This window comes from Triturus cristatus, chromosome 1_2, assembly GCF_964204655.1.
Source record: "Triturus cristatus chromosome 1_2, aTriCri1.1, whole genome shotgun sequence".
Taxonomy (NCBI): Eukaryota; Metazoa; Chordata; class Amphibia; order Caudata; family Salamandridae; genus Triturus; species Triturus cristatus.
The window spans coordinates 1,142,962,509-1,142,989,965 of record NC_140580.1 but is presented as its reverse complement, the minus strand read 5'-3'; the positions used below and the strand labels follow the sequence as shown (position 1 = coordinate 1,142,989,965).

At 44.0% G+C, this 27,457-nt stretch overlaps 1 protein-coding gene across 1 annotated transcript in view; it reads left to right on the top strand.

Moving 5' to 3' along the window:
- Window positions 1-27,457, top strand: part of GTF3C5 (general transcription factor IIIC subunit 5) — an 85,400-nt gene that overhangs the window by 42,001 nt on the left and 15,942 nt on the right. The window contains exons 4-7 of the mRNA XM_085613900.1: window positions 6,724-6,919; window positions 15,280-15,384; window positions 17,651-17,765; window positions 24,138-24,224. Coding sequence (XP_085470026.1) covers window positions 6,724-6,919; window positions 15,280-15,384; window positions 17,651-17,765; window positions 24,138-24,224 — 503 coding nt within the window. The remainder of the gene's footprint in view (window positions 1-6,723; window positions 6,920-15,279; window positions 15,385-17,650; window positions 17,766-24,137; window positions 24,225-27,457) is intronic.

The window sequence follows — 27,457 nt, the reverse complement described above, 5'->3', positions numbered from 1 at the left end:
TTCTTTTTAAAGTATGGTTATGTACACCTCACAAAAAACGCCAACCCTGTAGGCATTCTATGATCAATGGGTATGTGTACGCCCCACAAGTGTGCACACACATCTGCACATGACTGATCCCTGACCATAGTACAGGTGTGAGGGACTCAGGCACGCCTGCATGCATTCCGTGATCAGAAGGCATGAGTACGCCCCACAAGCACACAGGCACACCTGCACATGACTGATCTTTGAACATAGTACAGTTTTGAGCACCTGGCGAGCTGAGGTAGCACTGTCAGTGCGCTGAAGTCATTCTCATCCATGTAGAGTGATCTGTTTGGTATGGGTACACAAATGCACATCACACCTACCTACAAGGAGAAACAGATGCGTGCATCCCACTGTACATGTCAGTAGACTGAGTGAGCTGGTCAGAGTACATCTGTGCCCTGCACACATGCATATGAGTGCAAGATGAACAAGTGGACATCAATATCAAACAATAGGGTGGGAAGGAAAAGCAAACGAAAAAAAACAGCTGGCTTCAAAGTCAGGCATTTGTGTGGAACAAATATAACTAAATAGGTGTAGCCACAGTTCATAAGTACCACTGCCCGTGTGTGCATTGTTGTCAGCGTTACAATAGGGTCTGATGTTGATGCAAATCAATGATTTATAAATGGTTTACTGGGCAACATATATAGATATCATTAACCCCTTTAGTATTCGTTTGTTTTTTGTGAGGGACTGTTGCTCATATATATAAAACAATTTTGATTATGCAGCAACCAGACTCGATGTATATAAAGGGATACGCAAGCTAAAAGTAAAAAAGCATTTTCTAATGAACACACTTAATCAAGCAACCAACAGTGAATTCCCTACATCTGACACCCAACATGGAGCAACGACATTGACCCAATCGGACGCATCTCTTCTACAAATCATGCAAGATCTGAGTAACGAAAATAACCAAGCTAATGAAACCCCTACAGCTAGTCCATTTAAACCCAAATCCTCCTTCAATCCGATTATGATCCGAGACTCCATCGATATTTTCCATGAAGCTGTAACTACGCAAATGAAAGAGTTGAATAAAAAAACACAATCCAAAATCAAACAATACAACAAAGTGAACCACCAATATAGATTATTAACATCCAAATTACAAAAAAACAAGGAAATCATAATCCGCAACAGTGACAAAGGCGGAAACATCGTAATTTGGCCAACTAGTCTATACAACAAGGAAGCATATAAACAACTCAATGATCGCGCATGTTACATACAGACCACCATGGGCAACATGAAAGCTACTCACAAAGAGTTCTATCTCAAGCTTAACAAATGGAAAAATGCGAAACTGATCAGCAATGACGAATTCAAATACCTTAAAAATGACTGTCCAACAACACCAACTATTTACTTTATCCCTAAAATTCATAAAAATTACAATGATCCTCCAGGGAGACCAATAATCAGTGCCAGAAACCGTTTGGTGGAGCACACAACCAAATACATTGATTATTACTTACAGGAGTTCGTACAAAACTTGCCTTCCTATGTAAAGGACACCAGTGACTTCCTCAGAAAAATTTTGAACGTTGTTTGGCAGGACAACTATTTACTTATGGCATTGGATGTAACTTCCTTATATACTAGCATAGAACATACGGAAGGTCTAACAGCAATTCAACATTACCTTTCTCAAAGACCTTCTCAACATCTAGAACATAACCGCATGCTGGTGGAAATGATTGAATTCTGTTTGAAAAATAACATTTTTATGTTTAACAGCCAACTTTATCAGCAGATCAGAGGCGTAGCCATGGGGGCCAGCTTCTCTCCAAGTTACGCATGTCTGCACATGGGCAGATGGGAGGAGCTGGTCCTCAAGGAAGAACATGGTGAATATGTCTGTAAAAATGTTAAAGCATGGTTTAGATATATTGACGATCTTTTTGTAGTCTGGAATGGTACACTTCAACAAGCAAATGATTTTATCGAAAAGATTAATGTCAATAATATGAATTTACATTTCACTGCAACAATCAGTCATTCACAAGTTGAATTTTTAGACACCCAAGTCTACATAAACAACAACAAAATTGAAACCCGCCTCTTTAGAAAAAAGACGGCAGGTAACTCCACGCTCCATGCATCAAGTGCACATCCCAAACACCTTATTAATAGCATCCCCTACGGGGAAATGCTACGGATTAGACGCATATGCAGCAATAATCATGATTTCATGGCAGCACAAGAAGCAAGTAAAATTCGCTTCCAACAACGTGGCTACCAAACACATGTTATTGATAATGCTATCAAAAAATCCATGACTTGGAGCAGGGAGGAAGCCATTAAGGATAAAAAATCTGTTGATACACCTAAGAATATGGGCTCCAGAAAAACTATGGGTGATGACATCAATACAAATGATGAATTTCGCTTGATCGTTCAATACAGCCAACAGCATAAAGCACTGAACAAAATTTTCCAGCGTAATTGGCCACTAGCACGCAGCGACCCCGTGATAGGACCCCTGCTATCGCAGAGGGTGTCCATCACTTACAGTAGGGCGCCCTCGATGAGGGACATACTAGTTAAAACTAGTCCTGAGGTAATTGACAACAGTAGCTGGATACAATCCATGAAAGGATTTTTCAGATGCAAAACTTGCAAGGCTTGCATTCAGGGAGTTAACACCAACACATACAAAACCCCTTTTAGTGACCAAAACCACACTATCTCTAAGCTATTAACTTGCAAAACAGAATATGCGGTATATGTACTCTCATGCCCCTGCAATATGCGGTATATCGGCATTACTAAATTACCTGTTTTTAAACGTATCCTCCAGAATCTTAGGGCCATCACAAATCAGGACAATACCTATCCCGTTGCCCAACATTTCAGGGAACAACATGAATCTGACAACCGTGAATTAAAATATTTTGTCATAGATACTGTTCCACCAAGCAGGAGAGGAGGTGACCGAGAAAACAAACTAAGAAAGCTGGAAACTCGGTACATCTTGCAATTAGATACCAAGCATCCTGCAGGCCTAAATGCTACAGAGGATCTATATACATGTTTAATCTAACAGAGCGGGGTATGGCCTTATATGATCAGATAGTAACAACCTTTAATTTCATTTATCAATAATAACCATAATATCTAGTTTTTAACTGAATTTTAATCACTATACTTTTACCTACAGTTCCTTTTATGCCTATGGTGAACACAATATTGTGATATGTGTCTTTTCTATTGTAGTTTTATAGGGTTTTTATAAGATCATGAAATTTGATTCTTTTACTATATTTATTGGAATATGTTCTTAAACCGCACCTATCCACACGTCACATTATCAGGATAGGTAAATATATATATATATTTTTTAAGGCTATAATACCTTTTATCTATTTATTGACATTTTGCACAATTCAGTTTGCACTGACACGTATGCACTTTACAGGTGCATGTGGTCTAATGTTATTAGGCGGATATGAACCTTATATCAGATCACACAATCTACTGTGTAGTACAAAATACTTTTTAAGGACTGTATAAGTATTATGAGTATTAAACTCAAAATACAAGATTCCATGGACCTTAGTCACAGCAAGTGACTATAACAACGCTATAGGTCATTAAATTCAACAACTAGATATTAATAACAATTGGTTAGATGAAGTAAAAACCCGTGGCGTGGCATATCCCAACCTTTCGTGCTGATTAAATAAAGCAATATATGCATGAACACTATAAATCACTAAGTAAGAAATATTTCAAGATGACAAAGAATTTAAAAATTAATATGACCCTACTGAATTGACTCTGGAATTATGAAAGTTCGGCACACATTTTTGGCTCTTTTGCACACACATTGCACTTAACACTTTGCACTTTTTCAAAAACAATTGTCCAAAAAAAGTTTTTTTGTTTTTGATTTTAAATAATTGTGACACGATGACATAAATAAATGTATTGACTGAAAATGGAAACATCAGGCAATGAAAGTTATCACACGGTATTTAACCGACATTTACGCAATGTGTACTCATGTGATTTTTAACAACAATGAAAAGGATGACTCGATACACAAAAGCATCAGCAACGTTTATTTTATGTATTTTACATTGCATTTTAAAAGTGTCACCTTACTACTCAATTACAGTATATAATAATGAAGATCAATGGTACCCTCCATTATACAAATTATGCTGCTCTTGTTGTTTATGTCTAGGATGATACCATTACGTCATGTTTATCACGTGGTCACAATTTCACTCGTACTTTCACTTTAAATATGAGCTATCTCTCTCAATTCACTGTCATGTGATCAAGGCTCAGGAGAGCCGAAACGCGTAATGGCGACAGAGGAATAAAGGAGATTTACGATTTGCACAAAACTTTGGGTCCGTGTCCATGTCTTTGGGAGAGCCGCTTGTCTGAAGGTAGCGGAGGAATACTCGTGATAGATATATATATATATATATATAAAAACGATGATTTCTCTGCACCTCCACGGCAATGACGAACAGAGACGCGAACCCAACGAAATGAGGTCGAATAGAGTTTTATTATTTTTTCCGAACCTCGAACCTGACGCGTTTCGGGCTTCAGAAGCCCTTGCTCACAAGTCAGCTTGAAACACATTTGTCATCATTTTTAAATGCTTTACCGTGAATGGAGTGTTGACACCACGTGGTACATAAACATAGAAAAAACACTACAAAGCGTTAATGTTGCAATGGGTCTGTTTTCTCAACATGTGACTACTGATTGCTGCTTAAATGCCTGTACATTGATAAATACATTGTATGCTATGACCAAACAAAGACAATTGATCCAAAAATGTTCTAAAAGCATATAAACATACTAATAAATAGAATTTTTTGTAAAAAACGATTTTTTTGTGTGCAAATTAGCTAAGCAAAAATTTATATTAAAAATCAATGCAACAATAATTTGGTCAGAGTTCTATTACTTTTATGTTCATACATATATCCAAATTGTCTCCAATATATATATATTTTACGTACCCCTGGTCCCTCTACATTCATGGGTTTACCGTGTATGTATTGAGAAAGACATTTTTAAAAAACAATGAGCCTTTTAATAGTGGATTCCTATACTGTGTTAGAGGCTGTCGAGAAGTATTTTGTTATATGAAATATCACAGATTACCACAGGAGGCAACAGTTTTGGGGCTTTTCATTGCCTGTCAGGGATAGAAGGTTTTCATTGTGATATTCCTTGTTGAAAGGGGGGTGGTTGTATGTTCATTTGCCAACTGTAAGTCTGTGCATATTTGCGATTTTATAAGTGTGTATGGTAACAGGTCCGTGATAACACTTACGGACCCTATTGGCTCACTAGGTAAAGGTACTTCCGGTACTGTAGGTCTGATCGGTTACGGTCACGGCAAAGGCAGCAGGCCTGATTTATTTACCCTGTAACCCTTGTGTTAAAGCCAAGAGGCCTTCAAGAGTGGGTTCTTTTTGTGCCATGTTACAGCTGGCAGCTGAATATTTTGTTTCATGAATTCTCCCTAATTATCTTGGTCCGGTAGGATTTTGGTGATGGTTGCACCCTCTGACTGTACTAATCCTGGCTAGAATCTCTTCGGAATGCCGCCAGGCTTAGCTGTCTACCAGAATCTTATCATCAAAAATCATTAAATATGTCTTATAGATATATAGAGACACAGAGGGCCTTTGGGTCAGCGCTCTTCTGCCATCGTTCTGTCAGAGTGTCATTGACACTCTGCTTCCATCCATGACTTTTAAGGTAATAGTTCAGCCCACATCAGTCGTTGGCTCTCTTGTCCGGTGAATGATCGCATTTTCTGATCACGTGCACATCTACTGGAAAATGAGTGCGCTAAGTGTCAGAGCTGGTTGGCCAGTTCTCTAGTTTTCATTATTCTCCTTTTATTGTTTCCCTTTTATTTCTTTGATTCTTCTCTTTTTATTGAAATGTTTCTTAAGAGAATACGTCAGGTTGCCTGACAGTGCAAACAGGTTGCTTGCTGCTCATTTCATCTGCAGCTGGCCACGCCCCTCATGGTAACTACCTCTAAACCAGGCGACCATTATTGGTCCAGTGAGTATCATTGTTGTATTATTCCAAGACGTTGGTTTTAAAAGTTTCGGCCATGTTTGAACTTTAAAACAATGATAGACTATGCACAAAACACTACAAAACGGACGCCCTCTCTTATATTAGTTTCGTTATTGTAAGCAGTGTGTTTAGATGGCAGCATATTTTCTTTTTTCCACTTGTATTCTTTTATCTTGCGTATGTTGTTGAGTTTAAGTGTGGTTTTATTGTGTTTGAGGATGAATGCAAGAGTCAGTGGATAGGTGAATGGAAGCAGGAGTGTAGGATGACTGATTGTGCGTCTACACCCAACAATGACAAAAAAAGGCAACTTCATCCATATTCAGACCTAATAGTGCTGCTAGTGATTGTTTTATTTCTCTGTCTGAGAGACTCCTTATTCAGGCTTCTATGAATTCGTGTGACTCTAGTGACATGTAGAACTGTAGAAAAATTAATGCGGATGCCTTAGAAGGACAGGTATGTTTGGGCATGTCACTACTAGCGTGTTGGACAGTCAGATGTGCTGTCCACTCTGCGTGGTGTGGCACCATTGTGTGTTAGTGGGTGGATGCCACCCTTACATTTTGGTATAACAAGCACAAGTTGGTGACCTGTTTCCTTACTTTCTAGGGAAGGCTACAACCCGCCCCAAGTGTCCAGTGAGAACCTAATCGGACTCAGCAGGGCCCGCCGCCCACACAATGCCATCTTTGTCAACTTTGAAGACAAGGACGTTCCCAGCAAGCCCTTGGCAGCTGCGCTGCAAAACTGGAAGAGAATTTGTACAAATCCCATCGACAAACGGCTGGAGGATGATCTGAAACGGGTACGGTACCATGGGTCTGTCTCACAGATGGCTCGATTCTCAGTACTCTTCTACAAGGCCACCCTCTCACCCAGCATTACTCCTAGGATTGTACCCGAGCCCAACAAGTCAAAATCCGTGAATTCTTAGTAGCCATCTAATTTATCCAGTACATACCTATTGCGATATCCCAGAAGCACTCTGTCATGTCTCAGTATACTTTGTAAAGCAGTATGCATTGGCTGTTCATCCTGCCCCAAGTTGCACCTAGTGCAGTTGCCCAGCAGCACCCACCACACGTATCGTTATACTCATTAAAGCTCTTGTCAGTTTACACCTAGTGCATTACCCCAGCAGCTCACATCCCACTTCCCGGTATACTCAGTAGAGTTCGATGCATCGTCATCCATCTTGCCTCAGTCAGTACCTAGTGCATTACCCCAGCAGCACACATCCTACTTCTCTGTATACTCAGCAGAGTTCGATGCATCGTCATTCGTCGTTTTCCAGTTTATACCTAGTGCAATACCCCAGCAGCACACATCCTACTTCGCAGTATAGTCAGTAGAGTTCAGTGGACGGGCCATTCATCTCTTCCCAGTTTATACCTAGTGCATTACCCCAGCAGCACCAATACTACTTCACGGTATACTCATTAGAGTTCGATGCATCGTCATTCATCTTGCCTCAGTTTATACCTAGTGCATTACCCCAGCAGCACGCACCCCACTTCGCAGTATACTCAGTAGAGTTCAGTGCGTCGCCATTTATCTTGCCTCAGTTTATACGTAGTGCATTACCCCAGCAGCACCCACCCCACTTCGCAGTATACTCAGTAGAGTTCAATGGACGGGCCATTCATCTCTTCCCAGTTTATAACTAGTGCATTACCCCAGCAGAACCCACCTTATGTCTCAGTATACTCAGTAGAGTTCAGTGCATCGCCATTCATCGCTTTCCAGTTTATACCTAGTGCATTACCCAAACAGCATCTATTCTACTTCTCGGTATCCTCAGTAGAGTTCAATGCAAGAGCCGTTCACCTCTTCCCAGTTCATACCTAGTGCATTACCCCAGCCTCACCCATCCCACTTCTCGGTATACTCAGTAGAGTTTGATACACGGGCCATTCATTTTGCCCCAGTTTACACCTAATGCATTTCCCCAGCAGCACCCACCCAACTTCTCTGTATACTCAAGTAGAGTTCAATGCATCACCATTCATCTTGCCCCCGGTCATACCTAGTGTGTTTCCCGAGCAGAAACCATCCTACTTCTATATATATACAAGTAGAGTTCAATGCATCACCATTCATATTGCCCCAGGCCATACCTAGTGTGTTTCCCGAGCAGAAACCATCCTACTTCTCTGTATACTCAAGTACAGTTCAATGCATCACCAATCATCTTGCCCCAGGTCATACCTAGTGTGTTTCCTGAGCAGCAACCATTCTACTTCTCCCTATACTCAAGTAGAGTTCAATGCATCACCAATCATCTTGCCCCAGGTCATACCTAGTGTGTTTCCCAAGCAGCAACCATTCTACTTCTCCCTATACTCAAGTAGAGTTCAATGCATCACCAATCATCTTGCCCCAGGTCATACCTAGTGTGTTTCCACAGCACCACCCATCCCACTTCTCGGTATGGTAGAGCTCGATTCATCGCCATTCATTTCTTCCTAGTTTATACCTAGTGCATCACCCCAGCACCACCCACTCCACTTCTCGGTATACTTGGTAGAGCTCGATATATCGCCATTCATTTCTTCCCAGTTTATACCTAGTGCATCACCCCAGCACCACCCATCCCACTTATCTGTATACTCAGTAGAGCTCGATTCATTGCCATACATTTCTTCCCAGTTTACACCTAGTGCATCACCCCAGCACCACCCATCCCACTGCTCTGTATACTCAGTAGAGCTCGATTCATTGCCATACATTTCTTCCCAGTTTACACCTAGTGCATTACCCAGCAGCACCCACCCCACTTCTCGGTATACTCAGTAGAGTTTGATGCACAGGCCATTCATCTTGCCACATTATATACCCATCACAGTGCTCCAGGCCATTCTAGGCTTTTACTAGATCACCAGAGGCCTTTAATGTCCTCCCAGTTGATACCAGATATAGTACCCTGGCCCATACCGCCCACTATAGTGTATTCTAAGTAGAGTCCCACAAGCCATCCTTCTCATCCTGTTTATACCCTGTACAGTATCTCAGTCACCAATAGTCCACATCTTTGGAGAGTACTATGGGAATTCATTGTACTGCAGATACAGTCAGAGAGATATCCAATACACGCTTGTGTGTTCTTTGTGAGCACCACAGTTGATCCATCTCCCTCCAGTGGTGTAACAAAGGCCCCCGCAGCCCCTTCAGTACGGGGGAGCACCAGGAGGCCCCTGCAGCGCAGTTGCTGCTTTCCCTCGTTACGGCATACTCGCTAGGCTCACCCCACACTGTGACAACACGTACTGAACTGTGGTACTGACCCATCTCCACACGCTGCTCCTTCTGGGATTTACTTCCCTTTCAGCCGGGACGGAATTAACACCGGCGGAGTGATCTCTTATTGCTGCCCTACTTGTCCATTAGCCCTGAAGAAGTCACTGGGTTTAAATCCCTGACGAAACACGTGTTGGCTGGGCATTTGATCACCGATTAAATCTACAAGAAAGAACATACTTCATCGGAGCACTGTTTTGTTTGTTTTCCTTGTTCATTACTTACAGTTAAATTGTACTGCTGACTCTTGAAACGTGTGCACAGATCTTCTGTTTCTCTGTACTAGACTTCGGTCTGCTCATGGGGTTTAGGGTTATCCCCCTATCTGTGGCACCGTATTGAATTTTGTTTAAATCTACGTTCACACGCAGAGGCGCCATCGCATACCGCACTACGTGAAACCCCATGCGAGATTCTGCCCCTCAGCGCAGTACCCTGGCCGGAGAGCTCCTGAGTGAGTCTGGAGGGTACCATTCCATGTAGTTTGCAGAGGGGCCCTCAACCTTCGTTGCGCCACTGTATCCCTCAACTACCCCAGTTATCCCACCTTCATCCAGCACGTCTCTGTATTCTTAGCATCAGTTCAATGCGCCACAGTACCCTAATCTCATCTGACGCTCCTCTTTCTTATAGTATGCTCCAAGGGACTGATGTGTGATTTTTACCGCAGTACCCCAGGCTCTGACAGAATGCTCAGTCAGTGTCCCTGCCCTTCGAGGGGCTGACCTTGTCTGTTTCCAGCTCCTGGGCCTGTTTCTTCTCGCCATTGAACTCCTCATCTTGGAGGTTCCCCATAAGTTGCTACTCTCCTTTTGCAGGTTCCCTACCAGCACTTCAAGTGTATCTAATTCATCTCCTTCATAACCCTTCTGCCAGTCTTGCGGTGAGCACTTTCTTGGCGCGCTCCAGCAGTGAACCCATGGCCACATCTGCACACACCCTTCCATCAGCGAGCGATGCATGAGCTGCATTATTGTTATGTTGTTCGTCTGTGTGCCGTCTGTCTGCCTCTGGAACTCTTTGGACCTTGCGGAAGGTCCTTACTCCTTATTGTAGTCACTCTCTGTGTCTGTGCTGGCCTCTTCTGTCGTCGCTGCTCTGCTTTGTGAATGTGCTACTGACATTCAGGACTGTGCCTCATTGTCAAAAAGAAAATGGGTCCCTCGTTTTGAAAGCCTTCTCTGGAAGACTCTTTCATCAAATTGCAAGATTAACTTTCATACCCTAAGGGCGGGACCTGGTTAGACAGGAAGGAGTGAATTTGTCAGGAGCATTGTGCGTGCGTTAGGCCCTGGACATGTGACATTTTGAAAATCTTCTTCACTGTCATAGGAGCAAAGTAAAAAACCAAAAATCAATATGCATATACAAATGAGCATTGGCAAAGCCAGTAGATCTCGTCTATATAACGCAAGTACTGAACTGCTGGCTTTGCCAATGTTTTGTCTGTAACGTATTGTTTAAAAAAATATTAAAGAAAAAACACTTGAAAATACTGGAGGAAAAGCAATACATATGTAATGCTATCTCAAAACTATACATGCATTAATCCTTATAAATGACACGATTTGTTTCTTCAAATACTTTCCACTCTGGAAACTCTGAACAGAATTTAAAAGTAAGAGGCCTCAGAATATACAAGGAAACGCTAGCCAAAGTCTAATGTACTTTCCACAGGATTCAGCCATTTTGACTTCTGCAGGAGCCCAGGGAGTAGATTTCAGAGCCTCCAAAAGACATTCCGTGCTAAGTACACCTTCTGCCTCAGACACCAGCTGTGAGAAAGTGTCATCTTTCTTGCATGGTATGCCCCCACCTTTTGCTGAATTGCTGAATGTACTTTTACTAAGTGTGCCCTGGGCTCCTGCCAATCAGGTGCCCAGGCCCTATGTTCCTTCCCTAAAAACTGTGCTGAAACCTAAAACCCAAATTGGCAAACCCTGGCCACATGTCAGCCCCTGGTAAATGGTACACTAGGTATCCAGGGCCTTATGACCAGGGAAGGCCTCTAAGGGCTGCAGCACTTATTGTGCCACCCTTAGAGGCCCTGTACCCTGACACAAACACACTGCCCTTGCAGGCTGAGTGTCTGGGTGTAGGACAAAACAGAGAGTCGACATGGCACACATCCCTGTGTGCCATGCCCACAACATACTCTGCCCTGACATACATCAGCCACCCCTCTAGCTGGGTGCCCTATGCCAGTGGTGTGGGTACAGGAGAATGAGCCCTGTGCCCCCACAGTACCCAGGTCTATTCCTGGGCACTGTAAGTGCAGTGCTGCCATTTAAGAGTATATGGTGCTAGGAGATCGTCAAACACGAACTCCACAGCACCATGATGGCTCCACTGAAGACTGAGCAGTTTGGTATCAAACTTCTCAGCACATTAAACCTGCACTGATGCCAGTGCAGGATTTAATGTACAATGCACGACAGAGGGCATCTTAGAGATGCCCCCTGAACCTAACCTACAATCCACATCTGGTCTGAGGGGCTGCCTAGGCTGCCACACAGCAGACATGTTGCTGGACCCCTGGGTAGAGAGCCATCCGCTCTCCTGGGCCTGCAACAATGCACATCCTGGTCGAGGTGCTAGGTTTCCTTCCCCAGGATGGGCAGGGGAAGCTTCAAAGGCATGCCGCCTTTGTGAGCTTCTCCAGGCCACTTGCTGTACTCAGCAACTGGCCCCTACCGGTTCTAAACCCCCACTCTGGCGGGAAGACTGGCCGGAAACCCCAAGGAAGGACAGGGGGTGTGCCAGCCTCTGCCAACCCCACCCCTCAGGTGGGGGAGGCGAGGTGAAGCACATCTCCGGGCTCTCGCCATCTTGAAGATGGGGAACCCTGTCCAATCAGGACTAGGCCACTGCCCCCCTCCCACAGGAGAGTGGCAGGATAGGGGGTGTACCCACCCCAGGACAGGGACCTGTAACGCCCCTAAATTTAGTATTTAGGGGCACCCTGAACCTTCCTTCCTTAGATCCAGATTCCGAAACAGCAAAAAAGATCAAGAAGAAAGAAGACCTGCCGTGCAGCTGCTAACAAGAGGAAGACACAAATTGCTTTGGCCCCAGCCCTACCGGCCTATCGACCCTCGAACCTGCTCCTGCTAAATCCCGGCATCTCCTGTGGCCAGCAACCTCACAAACCCCTGAGGACCTGGCTACCTTGTGACTCTGAGCATCTGGGACTCACACGAGCAGTGGCACTGCTCAAAGCAAGTAACTGACCCCTGGCATCAGCCAGGAACTGCGAACCCTGCGCACTCTGCACCCGCCAAGCCTGGCCTGTGCTGGAGTGGACAAAGACCACGAGGACGTCCCCCCGGCAACTGTGACCCCAAATCCGGCACCCAAGGGCCCACCTCGACGCTCCTGACGACGCCTGCAGCCTCAGAACCAGGGACCCCCCCAACTGCGATCAACAGAGGGGTAAGATTCCCCGACACCAAAAGGCACCCCTGCACCCTGCGCCCTGCGGCCCCCTGTGCCCAACTCCTGGGTACCTACCTATCCTCCAACTACCCAACTTACCTCTCAAAGTGGTGGCCGCACCTGAAGAATCTTCGTTCCCGAGCCTGCAGCCTTTGTTTGTTCTTGAGCTTCTCCATTGTAAGCCATTGAGCGCCCGATGGCTCAAAAGCACCCTGCACCCAGCCGCCCAAATGGCCCTGGCAGTGCAACTTCTACTGTAACCTACTTCCCCATTTGCCCTGAGCAAGTGACCAGGAGCCCAGCTCCCCCACCCGCGTGGTCTGCTAGCCAGCAGCCACCAACCAAGGGCCCCCTGCCTTCCATAGGATAACATTGGGCCTAACTCACTCTGCACCCGGCTTCCCCTGTGCCGCTGAGGGTGTAGCAACTGTACTTACCTGACCCTGGGAGACCCCTGAGTCTATGCTCAGAACCTTAACTCTGCCAGTCGAGTACTTACCCAAAAGCCGATAGCTCACTTTTCTTCCATAGGGTAACATTGACTGGTTTCACTTGAAATATTTTCTAGGTGTGGAGTTTCTAAACTTTAAAATATTCACCTAAAATCAACCGAGTAACGAAAACGGAAATACTCACCTGCTATTAGGAGAGATCCCAGTGCTGGATCTTGGTGCCCAGCACTGACCCTGAAAAGTAATTACAAACCATACTTACCACTAACTCAATTTTCTTCCATAGGAATCCATTGACTGTTTTTCTGTAAAATTTCTTCTGTGTCGATTTTTGCAAACTACAAATATTCTTTAAAAATCGTACCAACTGTGAAAACGTAATTACTTACCTGTTTTAGATAGGTGTCCCAGTACTGAGCCTAGGAGCCCAGCACTGGATTACAAACGTAACAAGAACATACTTTACCGGTAACTTGAACTTTCTCCCATAGGAAACCATTGACTGTTTTTCTGTGAAATTTCTTCTAAATGTCGATTTTGCAAACTTACAAATATTCGTTAAAAATCGCCTGTATAACCTAAACGCAGTCTATCAACTGCTTACAGGTGGTATACTAGTACTGGATCCAGGATCCAGCCCTGAACCCGAAAAAGTAACCATAACCCCACTTACCTGCTAAGTGAATTTCCTCCCATAGGATAACATTGGTAATTTGATTAGAAAGAGTTTCTAAGTGTCAACTTTTAAAATCCAAAATATTGCTTAAAAATCACAACAGTAACTAAAACGTATTTACTCACTTGTTTCCAAGAACTGTCCCAGGACTGAATCTAGGATCCAGTCCTGGAGTTAGAAAAGTAATCCTGAAAGTAATCAATTGCATTTAACTTAAAATTCCCATTGAGCTCAATGTATTACTGTGTTTGAAATTGTGTTGCCTATTGCAATAAACTTTAACTATTGCATTCAAAAGTCAATTGCCTTTTACAAAGTATATAACTAAAGCATCTCATTCTGAGAAAGTATATTTTGATACCTATTGTTGGTTCTAAAATAAAACAACCATATATTTGTATATACAAACCATTGGCCTAGAGTTCAGTTATTGAGTGTGTGAGACCATTTGCTGACTGAGTGGGTACAACAAATGCTTTGCACTGTCCTCTGATACTGCCTTACTGCTCGACCAAGCTACCACTTTAGAGAAGAAGGTTATATCTAACTTTAGTCTCTGCCAAACCTCTGGCGACTGTGGACTCTGTACACACTGTACCTATTTGGGAACAGTATATACAGAGCCACTTTCCTACACCAGCTGATTGGGTGCAGCTGATGGGTCTTTCCCCGGCAGCATAACAACCTTTTGAGCAAAAGTTTGTGCTTCCATGTAATATGTGGAGTGCAGGAGAGCAAGCAAAATCAGCCCTTAACTTCTTCCCTTCAGTCACACCCCAGCAAAAATAGCTCCATTGCTGTGCTTTAAGAGACAAGCTAGGAACAATGGGGCAGATATTTGAGGGGTGTAGGCAGAAAAAGAGGGGGGAGAGCTAAAAAACATGTGCACTCTTTTGGAGTGCTGAGTGAACAAGAAAAAAGTACTCCAGGGGAGGAAGAAACACAAGAAGAAGGAGATAAGTCATCAAATAAGAAACCAGCAAATGAGTGACCATAATGCCAAACAATGGGAAGGAATGGGCGGGCTCTAAGCCCGCTATAAGTTCACAATAGTGCTTTTGTAACCAGACAACTTGCACTGTCTGTTAGGCGAAACCTAATTCTCCTCTTGAAATATGTTTTCTCTTCTTACGAAAAGCTTTTCTAATATCTCTTCTATTTAAGTGTTCCAAGGAATACATGCTTTTTTTAACAAGTTTAGAATTCCTGGCCGTACATGCATTGTAATGGTATTATCCAGATTCACCTAGTGTCTTGGTCGAAGCCCGATATTGCACAGAGTTGCTGAACGCTTTGATTTTGCAGTTGTTTGAGGTCCGTCCCATCTGGTCCCGGAACGCACTGAAGTCCTATATCGGAATCAACCCCGAGAAGCTGAAGCTAATGCTGCCGTGCGTGGCCTATTACATGGTGAGTGAATATGCAAGTCCCCGGCCCCAAGACGTGCTCATGTAGGATGAGACCGCGTGCTTGTGGTTGATGCTCCGTCCAGGTGGGTGATGCAGAGTAAGTGCTTGTGCTACTGTGTATAACCCCATGCTATAGGGCAAGTGTCTGCTAGGTAGACTTAAGAAGGTGATGCGGGTGAGTGCTTGTGTGGGAACCCATATTATATAGAGTCTTTACTAGGTAGGACTCTGTAGGTTATGCGGGGTGAGTGCTTGTGCTCTATACAGGACCCTATATTATACAGCGGGCACCTGCTACGTAAGGCTAGGTAAGTGATGGAAGATGAGTGGTTGTGCTGCTGTGCAGGACTCCATATTATAAGGCAAGTGCTTGCTGGAAAAAGCTAGGTATGCAGTGTGGGGTGAATGCTTGTGCTGCTATGCAGGACCTCATATTACACTGCACATACCTGCTACTTAAGGCTAGGTAGGTGATTAAAGGTGAGTGCCTGCTGGGTAAGTGGTGCGGGGTGAGTGCTTGCGCTACTGTGCAAGACTCTGGTATACGATGAGTTAATGATAGGCAGGCCTAGATAGATGATGCGGGGTGAGCGCTTATACAGGACCCACGTTATCCGGTGAGTGTCTGCTTGATAGGTGTTGAGGTGTGATTGCTTGTTTTTCTGTGCAAGACCCCTTATTATATGGCGAGTGCGTCGCCAAGTCGTGCTGCTGTCTAGAGTCACCTAGGTTTTTTCTAAAGTCCTAGAAGGGCTCCAAATCAGGTAGTTGGCATTATAAGAAGGAGCTTGTGTTAGATTGCACCTTCCATTGCTTCTTCAGTTGCTTTTTTGATGGAGCGAGGAAAGGCAGTCCTTGGTACCTATGATTGAGCTCTTTGACTTTCCATCTCAGCGCTTCTCCGAGCGCGAAGAAACCATCACACTTATTTCATTAACTAATAAAGTACATGACTGTAAAAAAGTGAGTGTGGATGAGTAACGCTGTGTTTTTAGTAAAAAGGAAATAGAGTGGCGGTGAGGCACTCCACAGTGGGCCACTTAAGTCCTGTAGGTGTCAAAGTGTGGGGGGGAAGGGGTGAAATAACACTCAAACAGGTACATGCATCAAAGGTTTTTGTTATCGCAAACGGTGCGATTCGCAAAAATAGGGTGTTTGTGATCGCAAAATGGCATTTTGCGATGCATGAAAGTGTTTGGGGAGCGCGATTTAATAATTCGCAATTTTTTGCGAGTTCCTAAATTGCGATTGCATTTAAGGAATCGCAAAATGCAACAGGGTGTCCTTTTGACACCTTTGCACCCTTGAAATTGCATGGGCAATTTGCGAGTACATATTGGTACTCGCAAATTGCGCATGCAATTTCCTATTCATTCATATAGGCCTGTAGGCCCATCGGAATGAATGAGAAGCCATTCCTTAATTGCGGCTCGCAATTTGCGAGTCGCAATGAAGGAATGTTTAGAAATCGCTATTTTAATGGCGATTTCTACATTCATAGTCTTTTGAGAGTACCTAATTGCGATTCCTTAATAATCGCAATTAAGGACTCACAAAAGCATTTCTTGATGCATGTGCCCCAAAGTCCCGTACGCTGAAGATGCTTCTACACTTTTAGGGAGGAAGACTGGACTGCCAGTAGTATGTATTTGATTGCATCTTTGAAAGCGATAGCTATACATAATTGCAATGTTTGAATTGTTAAATATATTCAGAATTGTGGATTTTATAGAATTATTGAGAGGAAAAATGTTTATCGTTCTTGGAGGCCTGATTAAATATTTTTTCACGGGGTTGGAGGGCCAATTTTAAAAGGATTGAAGATCATTGGTTTATAAAGTATTTTCACAGTAATATAGTATTTGATCAGGATAGAAAGGGTAAGCAGTGGAACAAAATACAAGGGTGTTCTGCAGAGTATATACTTTATTTTATAGCACTTGCTGCCACATATTCTGTGTTTTGGGGCTACGTAAATAACCGGCATTGCCTATGCCCAATTAAAAGATCCCCTTTAGCATGAAACGCTGTGTCTGCATTGCATTCAGAGTTGTGGAGCTGTGCAGCTCATGTTGTGGTACAGCCTCACTGTAGACTGAGCAATGAAGCCCTTCAATTTGTACCTGGTTTTCTCATTGATCGTTGCTCAATGGAGGAAGAAATGAACACCCCATTGCACCTCACTTCTCTTTTATCTCCTAGCTAAGGGCTGTTCGCCCACTGACTTGGCTGCCCTGTAACTCAAGACACTTTCTTCTTCTCTCCAGTTAACCGGCCCCTGGAGGAGTTTATGGGTGCGCTTTGGGCACGACCCCAGAAAGGACCCCTCCTCGAAGATTTACCAGGTCCTGGACTTCCGGATACGCTGCGGAATGAAATACGGTAAACTTCAAAGTTCCATTGCAGACTAGCTTAGGTATTGTCATGCCCAGCTCATGCAAATATTCAGCTGATATTTCCAAAGTGATATTTGGGGTCCAGAAGGAGGAAACCTGTGTATTTGGAAAAGCTAAGCCTATACTCCAGACCAGCTTGGGCTTTTCAGAGCCCTCAATCTGCATCATTTCCGCTGTGAGTTGTACACCCAGCCCCGATTGTCTCTTTGCACCTTTGGCATTGTAGATTTGCTTTTGCAAAGAGCATGCCCACAGGTGTCAGCATGCAAAGAAAACATCTGATAGAAACTTCTAGCCGCAGATTCCTTACCTTAGAAATATCCAGAGGCATCAAGATGGATCCGTAATTTTTTTGTGAGCAGTAACCCTGCGCCCTGTAGGGGGTATCCTTCAGCACCGTATGGCGTCATCCCCTCCGGAAGTAATGTGTGCAGTGCCTATCACTTTTTGACTGACCTTTTTTCGATTTTTTGTCAAAAAATGTTTGAGTCTTGGCTTCTGGTTTGGCAAGGATGTCCACGGGGAAGCCTGGATTCAAGCTCTGCAGCGCCTGTCATCTGTAAATGTCACTGGCAGACAATCAAAAAAACGCGAGGAAGGTAGAGTTTAAGGTTAGGTTCACCCTCCATTCTGAATGCAGTTCCACAACATCCGGAATACCGGAATTAGAAACCTAACCATCGGAAGAACAGGGATTCCACTGAACATGTGTGAAAACCCCTCTTTGCAGAAAGAAAAATTATTTTCTAAAGTCCCCTCACCCACCAGGGTTAGCCCTAGGTGACATGCTTCATCAATGGGATCCTCTCAATCCGCTGCGGATTGAGGCGTGCTGCGACTTGCGAACTGCGTAGGAGCACTTAGTTTTTGGAAAATATGTGTGGTGCAGTGATGTGGAGTGGGATAAATAGGTTAAAAATTCCTAGCTAGTGAGCTAATATTTTATTCCTGCTCATAGTCGGTATGTTTTAAAATCAGGGGTCTAATACTAGGGAAAGACCTGACTAAAATGAGTATGGTGTCCCTAGTACTTTGTCGACATGTTTCGAGCTTTCCCCTAAAGCTCTTGTTTAGGACCACAGTGGACCACTCCTAAAGAATCTTGTGACTAGGCCATTGCCGAAAACTCGCAATGTCAACAGTTTTGCGCCCTGGAGTTTCTAAAGCGGCTCTTGCTCAGAGGCGCTTTTCGTCTCAAGTGGAGCTCAAGACTCCTGTACGCCTTTCTACCCATACCATTCCTGCACAGTTCTCAAGAGGATCAGAAACAACCGGGCTCAAGTAATCCTTTTGGCTCCAGACTGGACTCTGAGAGAATGGTATCCTGAGCTGTGGACCATGGCCATTGGTCTTCTGATCAGGCTGCCTCTTCTGGAGTATATTCTGTCGCAGCAGCAAGGAAGGGGTCTCCCCCCCCCCGAACCTGTCAATGCTCTTCCTTCATGCGTTGAGATTGAGCAGCGACAGTTGGCTGCTTTTGACCTTCCGTCTGGTCTGAAATCTGCAATGCTATCTTGGTAGCCCGGAGTCCCTCCACCAAGATTGTATACGCCGGTCATTGGAATACATTTGTGGCATGGTGTGCCGAGAAACAGATTGATCCCTTATCTGCTCCCCTGTCGCAGGTTCTTTATTTACTCTTACCCTAGCTCAGCAGGGCTCTGCATTGGGGACCTTGCAGGGCTGCCATCTCCGCTTTTCTGCAGCTGCCAGATCAGCCTTCTTTCAACTCCCCTATTGCAAATAGGCTCCTTAAAGGTCAACAACACGTTTCCCTGAGCTCCGTTTCCTATGCCTCAATGGGACCGTAATTTGGTTCTTACCTTCTTAATGTCCACTCTTTTTGAACCACTTCATTCTTGTCCTCTTTGGCTTCTCAACATCAAGACTGTCTTTCTGGTGGCAATTCCATCTGCTTGTAGGGTCAGTAAGCGACAGGCACCATCCTCTCAACCTCCCTTCATCCCCCTTTTCCCCGACAAACTGGCCTTTCAGACTCCAGCATCCTTCTTGCTGAAGGTAGTCACTTGCTTCCATGTAGGCCAGTCCATCACTTTGTCTTCCTTTTACGTTCTGCCTCATCCCTCTAAAGAAGAGGAGATAGTCCACTGGCTGGACCTAAGAAAAGAGTGTGGTTGTCCTACCTTGACCACACAAAATCGTTCCAGGTGGACGATCAACTCTTGGTGGGGTATGTCGGGGCCAAGAAAGGGAAGGCCATGCAGAATCGTGGTCTGCATTAAAATCTGCTACACATTAGCCAAAAAGCAACCCCTAGAAGGTTTGGGTGCTCATTTCACCACAGCAAAGGCTGCGACCACTGCATTAGCATGCTGAGTTCCGTTCCTGGACACCTGCCAGGTAGCAGCGTGGGCCTCGCTGTTCATATTCACCAAACACTATTGCTTGTACAGTCTGGTCCGTCGGGATGGATATTTTGCCCGTTCTTTCCTGCAGGACTTTCTGGTTTAAATCATGTTCACAGACCCGCTTCCAGGAAGGTATTGCTTGGGTATTTATTTTAATGTAAGAAATCTGTGGCTAGAAGTCTTTATCAGATGAACAAGTTATTTACCTTCGGTAATGCTTTATCTGTTCGAGACTCTATCTAGCCACAGATTCTTTCCTGACCCACCCATCCTCCCCACTCTGCAAATGGATTTCTAGGGACATAGCTTTCCTCTTTCAGGGCCTTAGTTTTCCACAACAGTGGTCCGTGTTCTTTGTGGCTTAGCGCTCCTGGCGTTTAAAGTCGCCAAAAGAAACCGATATTAGCGTGCTGGGGTGGCACCTATATAGACACCATGCATGTTACTTCAGGCACCGTTGACGCCATGCAGAGCTGAATGACACAACCTACCCGACGCACAGGGGTACTGCTCACAAAACATTTCTAGATCCAGTCTGAGACCTGGGGATACATCTAAGGTAAGAAATCTCCAGCTAGATAGTGTCTACCAGATAAAGCATTACCGAAGGTAAGTAACTTGTTCAACAGGACTAGAACAGCCCCTCAAACCTTCGAAGAAAATCTTGGATCTCTGTTTTCTGGGCGCACTGCTGAGATTACACCCAAAAGCGCTGTGCCAAGCAGAGAAGCTTTATAATGCAGTTCACAATCCAAGAATATTAAACCTGACCCAAGTACAAAGCACTATTTCCAAACTATAAATGATAAAATAAGCTTAATTATAAAACAAGCTCTGGAATATTTCAGGTGAAGTCCAGTCTTTAAAAGCTATTCTCCTGATAATGAACCTTTCCCACTAGGAATGTAGATTCATTTTTAAAGTTTAGTGTATAAAGATTTCTAAATGTATAAAGCAGAACAGTCTGATCTGTGACACAGGAAGTTTCAGCAGTGTAATAGGCCATGAACTCGCGATCAAAATAAATAGCTTAACATTTCCTGTCCCACCTGATGGATATTCCACAAGGGTAGACAGAAATGGTATAATCTGTTGTATGAAACACTACATTTAACAAGCATTTGCAATGCAATAGGTCTCGCATTTACACGAGTTTAAGCTATTAGTATTGTAAATGACAGTGCCTTTTATTTATGTTTTAAAAACCAAAACATAAATAAAAGGCATTGTCATTTACAATGCCAATAGCTCAAACTCGCGTAAATGCGACACCTATTGCATTGCAAATGCTTGTTTTGCCTGGCTATGTTGCAGGGTGCAGTACCATATGTGTCCAAAAGGGACCTCTTTTGGCCTGACCACATATAGAGCTGCACCCTGCAAACTCGGCGTTATAAATGCCAGTGTTTTTTACCTAGCCGTGTTACGGGGTGTAGTACCATATGTGGTCAAAAGAGGTCCCAGCGTTCCTCTTTTGGCCACATATGGTACGGCACCCTGCAGAACATATGGTAAATCCACCCTGCCCATAATGCATTGCATGCAAGACAGTACCACAAGTACATTCAACTAGCTATGTCCATATATAAAATTAGTAGCTTTAAAATGTGGCAAAAGAATTGTTATAGTTTTGTTTTTATTTGCAGTGGCATTATTATATCTGCATAGCACTATTGTTAATGGTATAAAAAAGCAAAAGTAAAAAACATTGTCGTTTTCAACACCAACAGTTCTAACTTAAACAATTGCGAGACCTATTGCATTGGAAATCCAATTGGTCTTGCATTTGTCAGAGGTGGAGTTATTGGCATTATAAATTCCATTTTTTTTATCTAGACATATTGCAGGGTGCAGTACCATATGTGGCCAAAAATGGTCCCATGGGACTTCTTTTGGCCACATATAGTACTGCACCCTGCAAAGTTGGAGTTATTGGCATTATAAATGGTAATTTTTTTACCTAGATATGTTGCAGGGTGCAGTACCATATGTGGCCAAAAGAGGTCCCATGGGCCCACTTTTGGCCACATATGGTACTGCACCCTGCAGAAGATATGGTAAATCCATCCTACCCATAATGCATTTCTTCCAAAACAGTACCACTAGTACATTCAAATAGCTGTCCATATATAAAATTAGTAGCTTTGAAATGTGACAAAATAATTATTATATTAATTCTGTATTAGGTTGTACTCTGTGTCGAGCTGATAAAGGGAAATTTATAGACTGTTTCATATAAATATGAGATGTTTTCGTGCTTGAAGTAATCACTGCCAGCCTAGCTTAGGACCAAGTGTGTGTCCTGCATGAAGTCTTTTAAGAAAATAGCCCCTTGAGGCTGTAATTAAGATCTAGGGAGTAACAACACCTGTAACAGGGAATGTCCTCATGGGAGGTTACAAGAAGAGACAAGGCGGTACTAAGGAGGCACTTCTAAGCCTATTGACCAATGAAAAGCCACCATTTACAAAGGACAGGGACAGGAGCCAATTAATGGGCGGAAAGTGGGTGGAGCTTAATGCACATATCCTGAATACAGCATGTCTCAAAGAGACAGCGCAAGCGCTGTCTAGGCTAGACCTAAAAACAAGTCATCCCCATTATTACTACCATGACATATGCAGGTAATCTTAGGTATCTTTCTGAATTTTATAAAACACTTTCGTTTAAAAAGAAAAACGCAACTCAATTTATATATTTATCAATGCTACATTAAATAGTTTTTAACTGTATTTCATCATTAAAAACATTTTAACCAGTTTTCAGTGCAAAGATGGAGTAATGATGCCCATAAAACGTTTTGCTTGTCATTTGTATTTGTAAAATAAGAAACAAAATTGATTGAGCACTAAAGCATTATTTGTTAAATCTTCCATGCTAAACTAAGGGCGTTCAATCTCATTACAGTGAACGAAAGGCAATTCCCTCAGGCCTCCTTGAAGTCTAAAACATACGAAGGAAAAAAATCCAGCAGTCAGTGAGGCCGAACCTCGCCTCCTGTGAGTACATGAGCTCAGAATGCTGAACCCTCCCACAATGCAACACTTCTTACGCATTCTGGCGCGTAGACATCGAGAGATACACGCGACCTAAAACAGAGCTCAGTGTGAGACTCCGCAGATGTAGGCCCTTCTCGAGTGAAGGGTTGAGAGAAATTTTACTGATAATGTACACTTTTCAGACATTGAACTACTAGGTATTTGTGAATACACCTCGCGCGTGCCAATACAAAGAAGAGGCAGTATACGTCAGACGACGAGTACAGTGTACATCAGAGACGTGAGAGCACAGTGTAAGCATATATAAAGTACAAAATGGCTGCGATTGAACAACATGGAGAGTTGGTTGAATTCAATATAAATAAACAACATTTAAAAAAAAAAAGGTAAAACAACATCACAAAAATTAACCGTAAACGAGTAAACCATAACATACAAAATTGAGTTCTGAGGCATTCTTGGTTTAGTCTTCTGTAATAAAATGGGCCTATTCGGTATTATGACTTTCACTAATTCTCATGTAAACCTAAGTGGGTGACATGAACTTGCCGAGTTACAGCTCGATGAAAGCACACATTCTAAACCAAGCATAATCGAATCTCTCTGTATAAAAATTTAAATTGGTGTAAATTGCAAATTACAGCAAATGTGGTCCCCTCCTTCAGTAAGACTGAGTTTATTTGGTTATCGTCTCCATTCTTCGCTTTATTTGGGGGTAATTGTTTGATATAGTGGGTTTAGCTGCTTGATAATACTTTTTGTAGAGACATACTTTGCAGTAACCATTTGAGACTCTTTTTTCCCATGCTCTCCATTGGAAGACCTGATCCAGCGCAGTGATCCAATGGTCGGCAGATTCTCTATGCAGTGAACCTTTTCTCCAGTTGTGCTATTTGTGATTCACAAAATGCCCGTGGTTTCATTTGTTTTTATTTGACTTTCCCACATTTCTTTTCCAGTTAGTGAAGCATTCTGTTTTCTGCCCTCCAGGGTACACACCAAACGAGATGCCAGTAAAAGCCAAGCGAAGCACTTACAACTACAGCTTCCCGGTCACTTTAAGTGCCAAAAAGCAAGGTAATTAATGTGTATTGTGATGAGGTGGGGGAATGCCCTTTGTGACACGTCCCCCATACTTCAGAAATTTCGAGACCCTAGAGTGTGAACGATGAGCGCGCAGGGACCCCCCACTCCCCCGGGGGACACATGGTGGGGGGCCAGCGCAGAGGTAAACACTCCCTCCTCCCTATGGGTTTACGCTGTCCCAGGGGCAGCCGAGAGCAGGACCGCAGGAGGTGTCGGGAGGAGCACGCGGTACACTGAAGGAGGTGGAGCATGCAGAGGGCGCCTCCCGCCACAGCCCCGCCTCGGTACCGGCCGGGTGTTTCTTTAGTGAAGTCTGGATGGTTGTGGCCAGTAAAGCGAAGGTGGGTCCCTTTTTTCGGGAGGGGCAGGCCGGCCGGCACGGTGCCAGTGCCACAGCATAAACCGCTCTACCTGGGCCAGGGGTTAGGTGCAGCTGCAGCCCCCGCCCGAGGCGCGCAGGGAGGCACCTTCCATTCATAAAAGCACTCGAGTGCTATTCTTGGCTGGAGGTCCTCCCAGCTATTAACAGCCCGTCCCACACAGGCTGGGAAGGGGGGTGGGGTTCCCTATCCAGCTTCCACGCTCTGGCCCTGTGGTCTCCCGTCACGTTTCTGCCACTCCCCTGCCAGAACTGCCTGGAGGACACTTCCAGGGTTATTCATCTGTTTTACCAAAGGCGCCCCCTCCCCACGGTGTAAGGAACTGGTTTGCGGGCGAAAAGGGGCTGCAACAGTGCTACGATTCCGGAACACAGATGACATAACGTGAACGGAAGCTTATGCCTCGGATGTTTCCAAATGCACTAGTACATACTCAACATGACATTGGTGTTGTAAAAACACCCGCCTGCCAAACGCCTACATTTTGCGTGCCAAGAGGCGGGCAGAGCATGCTACATAAAAGTGAATTTGTAAATATACCATGTTTATCTACAAACCGATTAACTCTTCCACCTGAGGAAGACCAGTGACTTGAGAATCTCAACAATTCTGGAAGCAACTCTAGAGCCCAGACCGCCCCCTTCCCGAGGGGAAGGTGTGTTCTAAAGCTCCCCCAGAAGCCACCCCACCTCCACTACATATTACATAATAGGACAGGGATCGCTTACCCTTTTGGGAGGGAGAGGAAGAACGCATGTGACAAACACCCGGGAAGGAAAACTAACCCCCCACCTCTCAGCGGAAACTCAAGCGTATCAACAAAAACAGCAAGCTCGGTCCGCTTTCACTTTCGTCCGTTGTGAAAGCTTTTTTGTCTTTATGGGGCCATGTGTTTGAAACACATGGCCCCATAAAGATAAGAAACCTTTTGCGACGCACGGAAGGCAAACGAGCCCGTCCAAATGGGACGGCTCAAAAAGCCAAACGAAAACGTCATGAACAGCTCTTTTCCAATGGCTGGCCACCAATGGCTAGCATAAACGGTGACGCCAGCCAATGGAAAAGAGGGGCGGGGCTTAAAGCCCTTTACAGAAAATACCACAAAACATTAAATCTCGCCAGCGAGACTGCGCATGTGCGCAGCCCACGCCAGGCGAGACCTAAAAACTGGGTAAAAGAAGGAGAAAGCAGTGAAAAACTAGACACAAGCAGGAGAAAGTACTCAGAAAAATGGGGGGAAGGAATGAGAAAGCAGTAAAAAACGAGGCAAAAGCAGGAGAAAGTACTCAGAAAACTGGGGAAAGGAAGGAGAAAGCAGGGACAAACTAGACACAAGCAAGAGAAAGTACTCAGAAAAACGGGGGGAAGGAAGGAGAAAGCAGTAAAAAATAAGGCAGAAGCAGGAGAAAGCACTCAGAAAAACTGGTAAGGAAGGAAAAAGCAATAAAAAACGAGGCAAAAGCAGGAGAAAGCACTCAGTAACAAGCACTTGAAATGCAACAGGTCTTGCATTTACTTGAGTTTGAGCTATTGGCATTGTAAATGACGATGCCTTTTATTTGTTTTAGTTTTTGAAACATAAATAAAACGCATTGTCATTTACAATGCCAATAACTTAAACTCGCATAAATGCGAGACCTATTGCATAGCAAATGCTTGTTCTACCCAGGCTTTCTAGTCTCATACACACGTCCAATATAGTACAGGACCGGGTACAGCTACTAAAATAGGTTATGTGATAATAGGCAACTTTGACAAAGATTATAGGTTTCTAAACTGCTACCAGAGAGATTATAGGTGCTTGGCCAGCCTGCATAAGGATGATAATGTCTTTCTAATCCATGGCAAAAAATGATAACTTCTGACCACACAGGGTTTACGTGTGTAAGAATGACAAGTTAGTAAAATATTAATGTTTCAAAATGTGCCTCATTTCACACCTAATGTGGTTTTTCTTACCACATAATTAACTCAACCCTGCCACATAAATTGGTCCTACCCTTTTGTACCTGTTGCATTATTCCAGTTTTCCTGCTTATTACTCTACTTAAACCCCATATTTAAGCACGTGATTCTTCTGCTTTTGCATCCTCCAGTTTTATGGATTGTAACCCTCGCTTTGGCGCTTCCTCTAATTTTCCCACGTGTTATGGACGTAATTTCAGAGCCTAATTCTGGACCTCCATTGCATTGACCCCAGGACACATCTCGAACCCTGTCAGAGGACATGATGTCGCTTCTACCTTGATAAGGTCATCTGGACCTTTGTCTTCAGTCTTCTTGTTACCCTCACTGGGGTTTATGTTGTAGATTATGAACACCTCATAACCCTTTCACTGCAGATCTCTCGAGCTATAAAAGAACCTAGATATAATGCGGTCACGGAGTGCACGCTTCACAGGCAAACATACCTACTCGCATCACATTCAGCAGGTTAATCACGCCCTACAGATACACACACAGAACAAGAAGCAGCACACACACATACTGGGTACACACAGAACAAGCAACACACACACACACACACACACACGCACGACAAGAAACAGCACTGACAAACAAACCAACACTAGATACACCCAGAATAGCAGCACAGACACATCAACTCACACTAAGTGCACACAGAACAGCAGCACAAACACACACGCACTTGGTGCACACAGAACAGCACCAGCACAGACACACACACTAGGTGCATACAGAATAGCAGCACAGAGACACCAACCCCCACTATGTGCACACAAAAGAGCAGCACAGACACAACACTTGGTATACACAGCAGTGATAGTGGCACTACTGCCTGTTCCTACAGGATACACCCCGGCGCCAGACCTCTCGTCACTC